Genomic DNA, 16,771 nt, shown 5'->3' with positions numbered 1-16,771 from the left:
AGCTTCCAAACTTTAAACAAAAGAAAAAAAAAACCCCAACAAAATAAAACACAAAAGCTTGGCAGTATAAGGTTCTAGGCAAAGAGAATGACTGCACACAGTGGGCAAATTCCCTACCTTTTGAGAACACAAAGTCCATTTCCACAGGGAAATTACATGCACTGGAGGTTGTTTTAAGACAAGGCTGAATAAATTAAATATTTTAACACCATATGTTCAGCTTTTGGCAAGACATATAGGTGGGAAGGGAATCTCAATGTTAGGGAATGCCATATCACACCCCAGCTGGCTATTTAGTCATGAAATAAGGAGAAACACACAAATATTTGGTTAAAACACTTTTAATGAAAAGGGAAAGACACTAACATCTCCCTTGTCTGCTCTTCACATTTTACTATGTTAGGAAGCTCTGGAGCCTACACCTTCGGAGGAGAAGTCATCATTCAGGTCAGTCACTAGCAGAACCAACACTTTCTCCTCCTCAGAACTGTTCCAAATGATCCTATGTTAAGAGTAAATACTACATCTCATTATAAGACGGAGAGGCAGGGAGGACACCAGCTGGAGCTCATCTCCCAAAGTCTGGGACTCTAAGAACCAGACAGTAGCAAAGACATAAGCCCCGGTCAATGGACTAGGCAAAATGGGGAGGAACTGGGTCTTGAGAAAGAAGGAAAATACAAGATTGCCAGGGAATAAAGGAGGGAGTTATCTAAAACTAGAAGCACACTAGTGCTAGGAAATCTCCCATGATCTGTGGTGCACTGCTGCACACTAAATCACTTAGTACAAAAGAACATTCATGAAACCCATCCAATCAAGAATTTGAGGTCCACTACCTCACATCATGTTTCTTTCTTAATCACACAGGTTCCCAATATAAAGCCCTGTACTTCAGTAACACTCCTCAACTCTCCATCATTACTTCTTCAACTAACCTCACCAACAGTGCTTGTTCAAGATATGAACTTCACATTTCCTAAAATATTCCATGGGACACCTCTTGGCAAGAAATCCACTTGTTTCCTAATTTTGAGAGGCAATCATGAAGGAATGTGAGAAGCTGGAGATGTCTTGGCATATTGACCTTTGCCTTAATGTGATTATCAAGGAGCTTACTGGCAAGAGTATGTCCTTCATTTCTCCCTACCCCATAGGGCTGAGCCACAGATACAGATACTGCTGTAGCTTCATTGCTAGCACCTCTTGGACCAGGGGGAAGGAGAAGGAATGTACAGTTTGCTACTTCTATAAGCTGTTCAGGCACTGCCTTGGATGCAGGAGGCCGAAATAAGAGGAGGACTCTTTTCTCTTTGGCCTCTCAGATTCCCATTGCTGGAGGCAAGTTCCCAGCCACAGTTCTTGGGCCAAATAGCACTGGTGGTGCTGAAGTAGTATAGTGGAGATGGAGATGGGACTCCCAGGCTTGGTGGGCAGGTCACTTGACAGGAAAGCCACATACTGGTTCCAGAAAGAAAGGGGTCACACCCTCACCAACTGAGAAGTGTCTTGGGACAAGAAGCCCTATAGGTTAACCTGGTCACCAGAGAGTGGAACTGAGCCCTGCAGGGAAAGCTGTTGGCCCCTTCGGGCTGGGCTGCAATTCCAAATGTGGGTGCTCAGATGCACCTGCCAAAGGGAAAGGGAGTGGAAGAGAGGAGGGGGAAGAAGGGTCACCCCAGGGAAGCTGGGGAGGGGTTCCCTTGGGAATGTGAAAGCTGTAGACAATCTATTTCCCTAAGGTACAATGAATGAAGAGAGAAGAAAAATTCCTCAGGGGGCCATCCTCCTGTAAGCACAACAATTTCCAAGCTCAGGGACTAGAGAAAAACCACTTGGGCCATATTATGTAAGAAATCAAAGAAAAAGACAAATAAGGGCTCTTAAATCTTGGAGGTCCTTCTACAGAGCTCTCAGTTTCTGCAACCTAGGTCAAAGGGCAGGAGGTACAAAACACAGGCTCATGGGATCGTAGGATCATCTTTTCTGGGAAAGGGGGAGAGCCCTGGGGAAGTGATGGAGGGGGAACAGCCTGGGACCAAGGAAAGAGCAGCAATATTCTGAGGGCCGTGAGGGGCAAAGGGCTGTACCTGGTGGTGAGCCAGCAGCATATGCTTCTTGAGGGTAGCCCGCTCGAGAAAGCCCTGCCTGCAGAAAACACAAGTGAGGAGGGGCCCCTCCTTGGGGTGGGTCTTCTGATGCTCCTCCAGAGCTGCCTGGGTGAGAGAGGCCTGGCCACACACCTCACAGGCCCTTCTGCTACTGCCCTCTCCCGGCTCCTTTCTCATCACTTCCTGCACGCTCAGCTCCTCCACCAAGGTGCTGCTGCTGTCTTCCCCTTCAAGGGTGAGAGCTGCCTTCGGGCTCGAGCTCCTCTCTGGTCTGCCCCCCTCTTCCGTGCCTCCTGCAGCATCACTGCCCTCCTGCTCCACTGGCTGTGTCTGATCCAGGCTGTCTGGTGGTGGTGGTGGTGGCAGAGGAGGCGGCTGAATCGCTTTCTCATCACTGTCCATCTCCTTCCCAGCTGTGGCTGCCGCCACCGCCATCCCCGCTTCCTCCTCCGCTCCAGATGCCTCTTCGGAATCACCTCGGACCGATATCGCTTTCTCGCCTCCACTCTCTGAGCCTCTTCCTGCCAGAGAATCTTCATCAGTCACATCTTCCTCTTCTTCCTCTTCCTCCTCCTCCTCTTCAGACAACTCCTCTTCCGGGGACGGCTGCTGGGATGGTTGCTGAGGGAAGGCCCCTACCCCCGGGACTGCAGAATGCTCAGAGCCGTTCTTCTGGGCAGCTCCCCCCCCTTCAGGGAGCGTGGTACTACCATTGGGGATTTGGCCCCCTAGGTGCATTCGAACGTGCTGCTGCAGAGAAACCGCATTGGTGAACTTCTTCTGGCAGATGGGGCAGGAATTCTGGGCCCGAGCAGCTGGACTGGCCTTGTGGCCCACGAAATGTGCTCGCAGGTTGCCCCGAGTAGAAAAAGCTCTGCCGCACACTTTGCATTTGAAGGGCCGCTCACCTCCATGTTGGCCGTAATGCAGGCGCAGTGCTCGAGGACAGCTCAGCACTCGCAGGCATATGACACACTGGTTAGGTCCAGATGAGGCTGAAGATGAGGCTGCAGGAGCAGAGGTGGTGGCAGCTCCTGAGGCAGTAGAGGCCACTGCTACGGCTCCCTGTCGGTCAATCTTTTCTACCAGTTGCTGAAGCTTCGACGTCTCAGAAGGTGAGGCCCCCAAGGGCTCTAGCACATAAGGGAAGGGGAAGCTCCCCGTGGACTTAAAGTGGTTGGTAAGCAGTGCCCAGCTGGGAAGTGAAGTCACCAACTTACTTAGCTGCATGCGAGTTGCTGTGCCACTTTCTGTCACCCCTGCAATGGCGGAGGCCTCAGTCCCCGGAGGAGTATTTTCATCAGCTTTACTCTTTGGCTCTACTGCTTTCATGAGCACAAACTTATTAAAAGCAGGGAGGGCAGGAGCCGCGGCTGTGCCCGCACCCGTGGAGAGCAGCGTCAGGCTCTCTGTGGCACTGAGTGCTGTGGTAGAGGCCACCAGAGGCTTGCGTTCCACTCCTCCACCCGGCACGGCCGCCTCCTCCTCGGCCTTCTCTGGCGGCACAGACATACCATAGGGCAGGCCGCTGCTGGTGATGACGTAGTCTAGGTGCTCGGGCACGGGGTGAGGGTTCATCTGCACGTGCGGGTACTTCTCACGATGACGGTGAAAATGCACTTTGAGGTTGCCGCGGGTGGTAAAGCGGTTGCCACAGACATTACACTTATAGGGCCTCTCACCTGTGTGTGAACGCAGGTGGATCTGCAGGGCACTGTCACTGCCAAACACTTTGGCACAAAAGCGGCATTTGTGCCGTCCACCGGGCTTCTCCAAGGGACCCATCACTTCCCCATAGCCCAGCTCACCACTTCCGTTCTTTGGCTTCAGGAGCCCTGGGGAGGCAGTGGCGTCGAGGCCTCGGGCTGCCCCAAGACACTGTGCTGCCAGTAGTCCTGTGGTGCCTGGGAATGCCAGGTGAGGTGAGGCCATCAGCTGGTCTGTGCTGCCTGGCAGGGCTGGGGAGGGGGCAGGTGTGGGTTTGTGGCTTCGCCCAACCCCTCCAGCAGAAAAAGGGTGCTGTGACCCCAGCGGATGGTAAAGATGGAAGAAAGCCTGCTTGGACGTTTCTGCCCCTGAGGCGGAGGAGGTGGAAGAGGAGGAAGGTGCCAGCGTCTTGCCAGTTTGGACAGGCTTGATGGGGCTGAAGAGTGGAAGCAGGGGCTTGGTGGAGGAGGCGGGCCCTGTCCCAGGTAACTCTGAGGGACTGGCAGGGGCACCCACCGTCTGGCCTAAGGAGCCAAGCAGTAGTACCTGCCTGCAGATTTGCTCGGTCATCTGCATCTGATGGATCTGGCGCTGCTGCAGCACCCGGAGCTCTTCCAAGATCAGAGGGATGTTCAAGTGGCCACTGCCTACACTTGGGGGCTGAGGTGGAGGAGGAGGAGGAGGGGGCGGTGCAGGGGTGGATTCTGGAGGTAAAGGGGTGGCTCCCAGCTTGGGACTGGCCAAGATCAGGCCCCCACCTCCCCCAGCTGCTGTACCTGTGGCAGCGACCAGGAAATGCCCTGCAGACTCCTCTCCTCTCCGCTCTGCCCCCCAGGAGGGATCTGTGGGCACTGAGGACCCAGAATCCGGGGGATTGCTGTGCTCTGGCTCCATGACCTGCGGACTACTGTGGCCCTCAGACCGGGGTTCAGAGGAGGTCGAAGAGTTGTTGGGGTTCTCCTGGCCTCCAATTATCACCATTACAGGGGGTTCAGTAGAACATGCATTCTGGTGAGCGAGGAATTCAGTCGGGTTAGTGAATTGTGCGCAGCACTTGGCACAGACTTGGGGGTGGTCCTCCTCGCTAGCATCACCTGGGAAGAAGAGGAGAGAGCGTGGGTGGCGCGGTTGGAAGGGCCACACCGAGGTTCTAATTAACCAGGAGCCCAGGACCTGCTCGCTGGGGGAGGGGAGCCGAGCTCACCATCAGGCCATGCAGAGGGCTGGAGCTCAGTCCTGACCCTCCAGGACTCCAGAACCCCACCGCGGGGGTGGGGTGGGGGCGCACGCAAGCTACTGCCCTCCCTTGCCACCCCACCCCCACCACCCCCGGGCCACCAGCGGGCGCATGGGAGAGGTGTGAGGACGCGGGCGAGGGTCGAGGTAGAGAAACGTGCATCTGATCCCGTCCGCCGAAAGTACCCCCTCCCCTCGCACGTCCCTTCCGCCCCCACCCCGTCCCTGGCCCGGCCCTACCGCACCTCCAAGCTCCGCCGGCTCCCCGCAGGGCCCCCTGAGAAGAGAGCTTCTCCCGGCTTCGTGCGCCATGGTTGTGGGGGAGGTGGAGGGCCGGGTGGAGCGGGAGACAATGGGGACGGGGACGGGGACTGGGGAGGTGCCGGTGGCCACGGGGCTGCGGCAGCCTCTGCACCCAGCGGCCCAGACTGCAGAGATGGAGATCGGCGGAGGCGGCGGGGGCTGGGAGCCACGGGGGAGGGGGAGGGGAGGGGAGCGAGGCAGTGCGGAGGTGGGCGGAGCAGAACGAGAAAGCTGGGAGAGGGGAGATGGGGGTGGAGCTGCTGGGGAGCAGAGTTTGTGCGGAGGAACTGCCGGGGAGGGAGGCGGGAGCGGGAACCCGGAGCTAGCCGGGGCGGAGGTGGGCGTGTGGGGCGGGGACCCCGAGCCTAGGAGGGTTTCCGGAGGCTCAGTGACAGGTGCTGTGGGTTATGGTGGGGTCCACCTTGCCTTGCCCTCTGCCAGCTCCCCCCATCTCCAGATGTCTTTGCCCAGGCCTGGCCTCCCTCCCCCCAGCAAGCTCAAGGGGGCACAGGGGGAAACACAACCCTGTTCAATAGAGCAAAGCGATAGGCTTCTCCTGTTTTTCTTTGCATAAAGGATCCGCTGAGCCTGGAAAAACGGGGACTCCAGAGAGAGTGGTCTGAGCTCCTCAAAGGAGCCTCAGAGGTCAGAGCGCAGGGGGAACCCAGGACATTCACTCATCATCAACACACACTCCCCAAAACACCCCAAATTTTGTCCTGTCTTCCTTACTTCCATTACCACCCTACCCTCACCTCCCCCCACAAAAGAAGTTTCTCAGGGTGGGAGGCTGCAAGGTAGAATTTCCAAGGAAGGCGTTTCTGGACTCCTCTCTTCGAACACCAAGCCCTTTTACACCCGGCCCCTGCTCCTCCAGAATAATAGCTGAATGCAAGTTACTCCACAGATGGCCCACCCCACACATAATTTACAAAGTTCATGCTTATTTAAACAGCCATGTCCTAAATGAGCCATCTTCTCTACTCTTCTTCTTCCATCACTGTCTTCCTCTTGCAACACACACTGTCACTATTAAGGACAGTTGGGCTTGGGGAGATGCTGGCCAACAGAGGCCCACCTAGCTCTAACCTTGGGGGAGGGGAGCTCCTCCTGAAACAATGGGAAAAATGCAGCAGGGGCTTCCAGGCAGCCTCTTAGTGTTTAGTCTAAAGCCTCTTTCAGTTCCAACCTGGTTTGAATGCCTAGAAATGACTTAACTCCTGCTCAGCGCCACAGAGGCCACCTCCTAGTCTCCTATTCAGAGAGAAGTAGGTAGGGGTAAGATGCCTCCCAGATCAGGTACTCTGAATTCCCGTTCTACCTTGAAATGAATCTTAATGGATTTCCCACTTCCTCAAAGAATTTACTGAATTTGCAGGAAGTGACCACAAATTCTTAGTTTGTGTGGTTTGTCTGGGCAACAGTAACCCATGTTGTTCCAATCCCAGTTCTCATCTTGCCTGACTGGTAAACTGAGGCATGGTGGTCAGTCACACCACACTATGCCACTATTTCCTTTTTTGTAAAGTGGTAATAGTGTAGCTGTGCTATCTTCCTAGAGAAGTATTATAGGGACAAAAACTTGAGAAACTCTTAGCATGTATATATGGGACTTTAAAATTCTGGGGGGAGTGCCAAATATTATGGATTAGAGAATTTACATTGTCAGTGGCAAAACAAAATAAATTGAAATACACATATACTGAAATTAAATCTGTTTGCCATGTTGCTTATTAATCTTACTAATTTCTGAGGTATGATGTTGGCTAATATCATTGGCATATGTCAAGGGTAGGGAGTCACTTTTGGAAGGAGCTAAAACAACCTAATAGTAGTAACATCCACTTAACTTTTGAACAAAAATTTTGTTGTCTTTTTTAATTGAAAACATTTTACTGAATTATGTTTTAAAACTTCAGATAATCATAAGGATCGTAACATTGTAAATGATGGCTCCATAACAGAGGAGCTAAGTGCTTCCAGGCCTGATCCTACAATGAGGAAATGGAAGGGTCTATTGCAATTATGGCAGTAACAGATTAGTGCAGTGTTGTTTATTTTTACACATACGGAAACTGAAGCTTGGAGAGGTTAAGTGACTTTTCCAAATCTACATAGTAAATCAGTGAAGGAAGCATTCAGAATTTTGACTCCTGTCCAGTGCTTTCTGAAGCACATCAACATTGTGTGGCTTCCCTAATGCTAAAGAAAGGGTCCTGTGTGGCTCCTACCTGCCGTTTGCTCTCTGGCCTCAGTAAGGGCGAGGGAATCAGATGGAAGCTTTCTACTGAGCATTTGTTAATTAGCATTGAACATTTGATACCAAGTTGCTGTTTTGTCAAGTCTTCCGACAAGAAAAGAAATCCTTTTCTTTTCATCTTCTCCTGGGAAACACTGTCCCCTTTCTTGCTCTTTAATGAAACTTGCTTTCTGAGAGTAATTTGATCTGCACTCTTCTTTAAGGTAAATTTAGTCCCTGGTGAAAGGTGACGGATCAACAGCCACCTGTAAGAGGAACCCTCTATTTCTCAGCACTCACTGCCTATCCTGAAAAGGGGGGTAGAATTCTTAGGCAGTCACGAATGAAGTCATAAACACTGGAATAACTAAGCTGGTAATGGTGTCGTAGATAGCAGATAAGGAGAGGTAAGCTATTCTGGGTCACATGCAAAATCTGGGATGGATGAAGGCCTAAGACCTGGACATGCTTGTCTGAAATGGCGAGGGAAAGGGACACCAGGTGGTTCTCTAAACCTGCTGGGCCATCAAACTACTGCTTTAGGCTAGGGAGAGACTGGCCGGGGAGAACAAAGAGAAAACCGGGCAGGTAGTTCACAGCGGCAGGGTGGAGTTGAACAGGGGTTCTCAAACTTCGCTGCCCATTAGAATTACTGGGAGTGCTTTTAAAAATCCTGATGGCCAGGCCACACCCCAGACCAATTAATTCAGATCCCAGAGGGTGGGACCCAGGCATCAGTGTGTTTGTAAAGTTTCTCAGGTGATTCCACTGTCCAGACAAGGATGAGAACCACGGCACCTAGCAGAGTACTGCCCTGCTCCTCACAAACCCTGCCTGTGCTCAACCTGGCCAAACCGAGGACAGAGGCAAAATGAACCACTCACCGCTAAATCTTCCTGTCAGGCACCCTTTCTCCTCCGCCCACAGCACGCTTCAGCTCTCTTGCATCCTGCTTCCGTGAACAAAACGACGATTTCAACCTGACTGTGAATTTAGCCACTGTATTGCCTTTCCCAGTGCGCACCTTGAACCACATTTCTAATTGTAAGATGAAAGGGTTTGTTCTACAAAGAGTCTGAGAATTTTCTAGCCATTAAAGAAACAAAACACACGATGTAAGCACCTGCCTAAACTTACTGTTAACATTGGACCAACACTAATTGATAGTGTCCATAATTATGAATCGGTTCTGTAACTGCTGCTAGAGACTGTTTTTAAAGGATAATGTCCCGTCTTCTCTTCCTCACTCCTCTCTCCTAAATACACACAGATACTCCTTTGCCACCCACACCTACTTATGCACCCGTGGCCTGTGCAACACGGAAGATCACTATTCAGGCACGTTGATCTGTACATCCAGTGCTAAGTGAGAAAAATATGTTTGTTTCCAGAATAGGAATATCTTAGATCAAAAATAAAAGAGTTTATTTTTCTTACATCAAAAGACTCAGAACTTGCCCTGGCCGGCTTGCTCAGTGGTTAGAGCGTTGCCCCAAGGACTGAAGGGTCTTGAGTTTGATTCCAGTCAAGGGTGAGACCTTGGTTGCCGGATCGATCCCCTGCCCCAGTTGGAGTGTGTGCAGGAAGCAACCAGTCGATGTGTCTCTCACATCGATGTTTCTCAATATCTACCCACCCCCCTTTCCCACTCTCTCTGAAAAGCAATAGAAAACATATCCTTGGGTGAACACTAAAAAAAAAAAAAGACTCAGAACTTAACATGGATTCATACCACTTTGGAGCTGAAAGGGACTTTGGAGATCTGACTCATTCATTGAACTCAGTCATTGAGAGTGCCAGCTCTAAATCTAACAGACCTGAGTTAGTGTCTCAGATCTAGCACTTTCTAATCTTTATGACCTTGGGAAAGTTTCTTAATCTACCTCAGGACCTCAGGCTTAGATTTCTCTTCTTTAAAATGGAGGTATAGCCATAAAAAAGAATGAAATTCTGACACATGCTACAACATGGGTGACCCTTGAAAACAAGTTAAATGAAATAGGCCAGATACAAAAGGACAAATATTATATGCTTCCATTACAGGAGGTACCTAGAATTGATGAATTCATAGAGACAGAAAGTAGAATGGTGTTTACCAGGGACTGAGGGGAGAAGGAAAGGGGAAGTTAGTGTTTAATGGGTATAGAGTTTCCGTTTTACAAGATGAAAGAGCTCTGGAGATGAATGGTGGTGATTGCTGTACAACACTGATATACTTTAGGCCACTGAATTTTACACTTAAAAATGGTTAAAATGGGAAATTTTGATATGTATATTTACCACAATAAAAATTTTTTTAAATGGAGATGATAATAGCGTAGTTGGGAGGAATAAACAAAATGAAATACATAAAACACCTAGCACAGCACCTGACAAATAGTAAATACTCCACAAATATTATTGATGAGTGTCATTAATTACAGGCCAAAAGGTGAAGCCCTGGGAGAAGAAGGGACTTGCCCTAGGTCACGTAGCTTCAAAGTCCAGGCTGGATTGAAAACCAGGCTTTCTGCTTCCTTCTCCAGTTCTCTGTCACATCATGCCTGAGTTACTTCTATCCACTTAGAAATGTTCTGTTTTTGACCCAAGGGTACCTAGGGCTGAAAGGTTTAGGGCTTAATAGCCTGAGAGATGATGCTCTCTACTTCCAGATACAAAGAGAACAGAGCCCTTAAAACTTTATTTTTGCATTTTTCCCCTTTTGCTGCTCTTGATGTCAGCCAACTTCCATTTCTCCCTCTAGATCTGTTTGGCTGTTGTCCTGGTTTCTCCTTCTCACTAAATATCTGGGTTTCTGATCGTTTCCTTTATTTCCCAGATGTACTAGTTCACATTTCCCTATTCATGTCCCTTATGTTCTCTAATCCAGATTTCTAGACTCTGTAGGGGAGATATATTTTTTTTCTCTCCAGAGTTTTTAAGTAAATAGACTATTTCCTTCTCATCACTTACGTGCAATAACTATTCTGCTAGATTTTGATGTTCTGGTCAAAGAAACTGAGCAAAAACATGCCTGGATAACAGGTCTTACAGACTGTTTCTTGGTAACATCTTACGTCACTGCAGAGATGAGGTTTTTAAAATGTGCAACAAAGGCTCAGCCTTGCTTGTCACATAGAGTCAACATTGCTTAAAAGAAGGCAAAGATTCCAGAAAACCTCAGCGGCACCCTAGCCTACTAAATAAATGTCTGCTGATGCTCGTGATGATGCCCACAGTTTCACAGGTACACCAAGGGACACACATAAGAGCTCCCGAATAAGAGCCTTCCTTACTTAATTTGGGGGCATGCAGAACAAGAAAATGTCTCTGAGGTAGAAGGAAAAGTCAGGAGCCCAAAGATCACATAAGCAAACAGAAACCCTATCTGTGGAAAAGGAGGAAATGAGAAATTTACGTATCTTATAAGAGCATGAAGGAATTTTAGATTTTATCAAACATAGCTACCACATCTTACGGATGAGACCCAGTGACCCTCCAGGTCATGAAAGTAACCCAGGATCTTTCACTTTCAGGAGAATGCTGATCAGAAAACCCTTAAGCTTCCTTAGGCAGATCTTAAGAGGTTACTACGGTTACTACTACTTTCTTGCTCTTTACATTTATGTTTCTGACTGTCATGGCTCAAAGGCAATATTTCAACTGAAACTTGCTGACATTGGGTTCAAGCCTACACAGTTTCTATGGGGATGGCTTTGGAGCAGCATCTCCATGCCCACAAGTGGGAGCTACATACAGCTTGAGAATCCACTCGGGGCAGTTGCAGATTCCTTTTGACTCTCTCACAGATTTTTGCTCAGCTGTGGTATGAGAATGGATGAGCAGACTTGGGAGAAGAGAGAAAATGCCTCTCGGTTGGGGGAGATTCAGCACTGTTCCACAATCAAGCCAGCAGGGGAGCAGGACTGTGAGGCAGCTCTGAGGGTCGGAGGGAAGTTTCCTGTAGAGCGAGAGGAGGAAACATCCGGCCTGCAGAGGCATTAAGAGGGGCTAATGTGTCCCAGGAGGGAACAGATGTCACCACCATGAGCCTCTAATATGGGCACAGTGGGATCCCAGAAAAGCAGTGATTCTGAGGAGGAGGTGTTCTACCCAAAACACAGTATGTCTGTTAAGGTTGTTCCATAGCACACGGAGCACTGATGTGACCTCCAGTCATGGTGGAAAACCAAATCCATGATTTAGTTTTGGTCACTTCAAGTACATTCTCCTAGAGCTTTTCATAGTAATAAAGAAATACTGAAGTCTGCCAAGAGATTCCTGAGCTTTGGTGATAGTTCAACCCTTGCGGGAATTGTCACTGTCCTAACATATAATGATAATAACAGTACTCACATGCACTATGTACTTATTTATGCTAGTAACTTTTCCAAGTGCTGTACATATATTAACTCATTTTGATGCTCTCAATAACCTAACGAGGTAGCTAGTACATTCATCCCTATTTTACAGATGAGGAAACTGAGGCACAGAGAGGTAAAGTAAACCAAGTAAGATTGCACAGCTAATGGAGTAGTGGAGCCAGCATTTGAATCCTGAAAGTCTGGCTTCAGAATCCTTGTGCTTAATCCTATACTACATTGTTGGGCGAGTCAACTGTTTGCTAAGCAAATCGTTTATCTCTGAGCCAGGACCAGACTGTCACAGTGAGAACACATGTAGCCATACCACTGACCAGTATGTCCAACACTTGCTTGATTCTAAGAAGTACCTGGACGTTTGCAAAGATATGTACATTCCCAGACTCTAGCCTAGATCTATCCATCAAGCAAGTTTGGAAACCCTAATTTAGTGGAGTGAGCACTGCCAGCCCTGAGCATCAGGAAACCCAGGTTTTTGTCCTGACTCTGCCTCTGTTTCTGAGACTTTGGACAATGTCACTTTTCAGTACCCTGTTGCTCTATTGTTTGCCTCTTACTGTAATGTTATAAGAATACATGCAATCCACCCCTCCTCCAATAAAGAAAATCTGTTACTTACAAAACAGATGATGATATCTTTATAAAATGATATGCATATATTAACAGGTATATTAACCCATACTTTTTTTCTTAGCTTGGCCTCCCTTGAAGCCCAAACCTAAGCTCCTCATCCAGACCTCCCCTCTGGCCTCTACCCCAGGTGACACGGATACACATCCCCAACCAGACTTCATCTGACCGACATTAGCTCTCTCCCTCTGGGAGCTCTGATCTGCTCTCAACTCAGCTCAACAATGAGAAACTTTTTTCTCTTCTCCCTGGGGGAAACCTTCACGTTTATCCAATTCATTCTCTTGCAACCCAACTCTCCAGAAAGAAAAGGGGGGAAAATCCCACCCCTAAGAGACAGTCTTCAGGTCTGAGGATGTTACCTAGCAACGGCACAAAGACCAGTGAGCAAAGGGGGACCTGGGGAGAAAGCTCTTGGGTGGGGAGACAGAGCCAGTTTGAAAACTCCATTTCATCCAGAGAAAACCAACAAGGAAAACACAAACAAAATCAATCCTCAGAAAAGCCAAGTGGGGCTTCTCCCCAGCACAGGTCATCTCCTTAGTCCCGGTATCTCAACTCCTTCAAACCCCCCAGTGACTCTCTCCTCCCTCTGGTTTTGCCCATGGCCCAGGTGCCCTCCCCTTGCCCTGGCCTGACCCACACAGGCTTGGACTCAGAGCTCCCCCCGCCTCCCTCCCCAGGCACCCACCGTTGTCAGACGCGCTGGGACCTTCGCAGTCCGAGATTAACTGTTGGGGTTTCCGCTGCTTTCGCCTAGACATTCCCGGGTAGAGAGAGGTGGGAGAGGGAGGGGCGACGCTCACTGAGTCTTAACCGGGGTGACCTGGTCTGGTCTCTCCCTTGGGTCTGAAGCCAACTGATGCCTTTCCCCCAGTGCAAGTCACTGTGAGGCAGAGATGTTCTCTCTTCCCAGAGACAGACAAACTCTCTCTCTCTCTGATTCTCTGTCCCTGACTCTCTCTCTCTTTCTCTCTCTGATTCTCTGTCCCAGACTCTCTCTCTCTTTCTCTCTCAATCTCTGCAAGTCTTTAAAGGGGAGACGCCCCCTTTTTTTTCCCTTCAGCTTCTTCCCTTCGCTTCTGCAGCTCCCATTGTAAAAGCAAAAATCCTAATCTTTCCGCACACTCTTTTCTTTTGTACTGCAGAGGAAAGGATTTAACCCTCTCCTCCCTGCCAGGGCCCTGGGCCTCTCCCCATGCTGTCTGTTCAGAAACTGTCCCTTACTTGTTTTCCTAGCTCTTCTTCTAAGATATTCACAGTGCTTTTGGTTCTTTCACGATTCTATACCACCTTGTTTGATAATGTAGGCTTCTGGGGTATAAGCTGAAATAACTTTCTGGTATATTCTGATAATGAGGCCAAGAAGTCAGCTACCTCCAGTTGAAATGGGTGTATAAAAATTTGGCAAAAAGACAGAGTAAAGATGAACAGTCAGTATAATAATAACTTCATGAATGTAGAGCTCTTTATAATTTATAGAATATTCTCATGTACATGCCATTTTTTGAATATTACAACTCTGACATTAGCATGGCAGATTTTACCACTCCTATTTATAGATGATCCTCTTTATAGATGAACCAAAAGGCCCAGTGAGGTTAAGTAACCTAGCCAAGATTGCACAGCTATGCTGTAACAGAGATGGGCCTGGAAGCCAGGTGTATGTGACAGTCAGTCTAGCTCCCCCCCCCGACCCCCACCCCCAGTCTATATTGTTAAAGGTATACTATGCCAACGGACTCCTAGCATGAAAGAAAAAAAAAAGAGTGATTGATTTTAAGGAACCTCATTTAAAATAACAACCAGGGTCAGCTACTTTTCTGTTTTTCCCATTCCTGCCCAGTTCCTAGGGTTGAAAAAAAGATGATGTAGATGGTGGAAGCAACAAGAAGGCACTTTGAGCTCAATATAAAGGAACTTTCTAATAGTGTCATGGACTCTCCAGTGAATTTGTGAGCTCTCTGGAATAAGTTCTTAGAGGCTAAAAATAATTGTCAAGGATTCTATGGGAAGAATGTCCTTTTGGACATTAAGTTTGAACTTTAAGAATATCCTCCATCTTTAAAATACATTATTTGGCAACTAACCATATCTCTCCTGCTCAGCTAGAGACGGTAGGAACAATCCTCCTACAACAGATGGTAGGAGAATTGCTCGTGATAAATGAAGCAGGTACCCACATCCAAAGCGATTTGGGAAGCACTCTGATCTTTGCTTTGGAGTTCACTGAATCTCCACTGTTTTCCCAGTCCTTTGGGGTCAGGACCCTGGGTGGCTCCCTCTCATTCCACCCTCGGAACTCTTGCTGACACTGTCTTACTCATCCAGTTAATGTCCCTGTGGTAAACAGGTGCAGTTATCACTAGGCTATAATTGTAGGAGAAATGGGAACACTGAGGCCAGGAAAGCTTCCAATTTCTCAGTGGAATTGACTGTCACTCTCTCATCCCACTGTTTCCATCATTTATTTCCTTTTTGAGAAATAAAGGGAGAGAAGAAATATAGCTTTCTGTTTTACTCCAGCGGTAGATTTGGGGGTGTAATATTGGTCTCTCTCCTGGGTCTTGTCTTTTCCTATTTTTTTTCCACCCTCCTTGCTGCCCTTATTGTGAAAGGAAGGGCTCTTTCCCTTCCTCTCCTTTCTTCCGCCCTCCCCCATTTACCATTTTTTTTTCCTTTTACCTCTTTCCACTGTGGCCTTTTGACCTCTCCACAGAGTTACAAAAGTAAAATCCTTGACGAGATGCTGCTGTGGGAATGTTAATGAGCCTTCGCCACAAAGAGGCAAAGACTTTACTTCACTGAGTTGGAAAAAAGCCCCTTTGAAAAGGGGTTTCTGTGTGTGGTGAAGTGGAGAGGGGAGGGGAAGGAGAGAGATGGAGGGTGAGGGAGAAAAGAAGGGAGGGAGAGAAAGAGGAGGAGAGAATGAAAGAAGGAGAGGGAGGGAGGGAGAGAGAGAGACTTAATAGCAGAAGAGAGTATTAAAGCAACACTTTACATGTTTCAGTTGGTGATTTGGTGATTTAATTTTTGGAAAATGTTCCATGGTCTTTTGACCTTGTAAGTGAAGCAGTTTCATTCCCAAGAAGGTTAATAGGCGCTCAAGGGCATTGAAGATAACAAAGGAAAGGAAAAAGGGACCTATCCTGGCACCCTACCCCCAGTTCCTTCCCACCTGTGGGAACCTGAGAGGCTCTGGGGGAAATATTCTGGATGGGGGGAGCTGGTGGTAAAGGTGAGCTCACTCTTCTGGCTTTGTGGTTCCTTCTTATATTTTCTAATTTTGGCAACAATTTCTTTGTTGGCTTCCTTATTGGCTATTGGCCTAATAATTTTCTCTCTCTTCAGGAATGGTTTAAAGTATTGTTGCAATGTTTACATCTTAGAAGGTATTTTCAAGCCAGATCACCTAAACATAATCGCTGTATCTTTCATTTGCGAGCACAAGTTGCCTAGTTAAAATGGATGTTAAGGCATTTTCAGTGTCAACATTAAGTCTTTAAAAAGCAAAGGTATGTTGTTGCTCTTTAAAAGAAAGCCAGTCATTATGTTTGACTTTCAGAGATTTTTCCAACACATTGTTTTGTGATGTCAGCACAACACTCCAGTTGTGAAGAACAAAGAGAAGGTGATTGGAATGAGATCCTTGGAAGAGAGAGATGAGAGCAGGTCAGGAATGCTAATTCTCAATTCTATACACTCCTGTGGATTCATGGCAGTCACCTGGGGAATTCATCCAGAATTCACATTCCTGGCCTCTAACCCAGATCTATTTAATCAGAATCTCTGTGGGTGGAGGACTACGATTTTTAAACAAGATCTTAAATGATTCTTTTGCAGAGTTAAGTTTGAGACAGTTGCACTTGACTGGTGGTTTCCAAACCGTGGGCTCTAGACTCCTAGGGGACTGCAGTGTTGTTGCAAGGAAATCCATGTAGACAAGAAGGGGACCTGGCGTACAGCCCAAATGTATAACATACCTCTCAAAAGTATGTACTACTGTTGGCCAAATGTTTATTGATGCTATTCAAATAAATACACTTTTAACTCATTTAAAGAGTTTCTAAACTCATAATGGTTTTGCTCTAAAAAGACAGCTATAGTTGTGTGTGTGTTGTGGGGGGGTATCCAGGAAATTTTTTGGCATTTCATTCAGGCCTCTTCTCTCAGGACAATACTCT

The 16,771-nt window shown here is 48.0% G+C and overlaps 1 protein-coding gene across 3 annotated transcripts; it reads right to left on the bottom strand.

Annotated features, from left to right (window-relative positions):
• Positions 1–325: 325 nt before the first annotated feature.
• Positions 326–13,499, bottom strand: SALL2 (spalt like transcription factor 2). Of its 3 annotated transcripts, XM_081142500.1 has the most exons (3): positions 13,279–13,499; positions 2,091–4,912; positions 326–502 (listed from the first exon to the last, which is right to left on the bottom strand). In XM_081142500.1, exons 1-3 carry the CDS (start codon positions 13,349–13,351, stop codon positions 482–484), a joined length of 2,916 nt encoding a protein of 971 aa, XP_080998626.1. In that variant the 5' UTR covers positions 13,352–13,499; the 3' UTR covers positions 326–481. The 3 variants fall into 3 exon arrangements, with proteins under 3 accessions (XP_080998626.1, XP_080998624.1, XP_080998625.1); XM_081142498.1 differs by lacking the exon at positions 326–502 and having other exon boundaries at positions 1,197–4,912; positions 13,279–13,496; XM_081142499.1 differs by lacking the exons at positions 326–502; positions 13,279–13,499 and adding an exon at positions 5,300–5,513 and having other exon boundaries at positions 1,197–4,912.
• Positions 13,500–16,771: the final 3,272 nt, after the last annotated feature.

Source organism: Miniopterus schreibersii (assembly GCF_964146895.1).
Source record: "Miniopterus schreibersii genome assembly, chromosome: 1".
In the NCBI taxonomy this organism is placed as follows: Eukaryota; Metazoa; Chordata; class Mammalia; order Chiroptera; family Miniopteridae; genus Miniopterus; species Miniopterus schreibersii.
This window is presented reverse-complemented; position numbering and strand designations above follow the sequence as displayed.

Coding starts and splice junctions, on each gene's coding strand:
- SALL2 (XM_081142498.1), bottom strand. CDS start 13,351: ATGTCTAGGCGAAAGCAGCGGAAACCCCAACAGTTAATCTCGGACTGC. Junction 4,913..13,278: donor TCCCAGCGCGTCTGACAACG/GTGGGTGCCTGG, acceptor TCTTCTTCCCAG/GTGATGCTAGCGAGGAGGAC.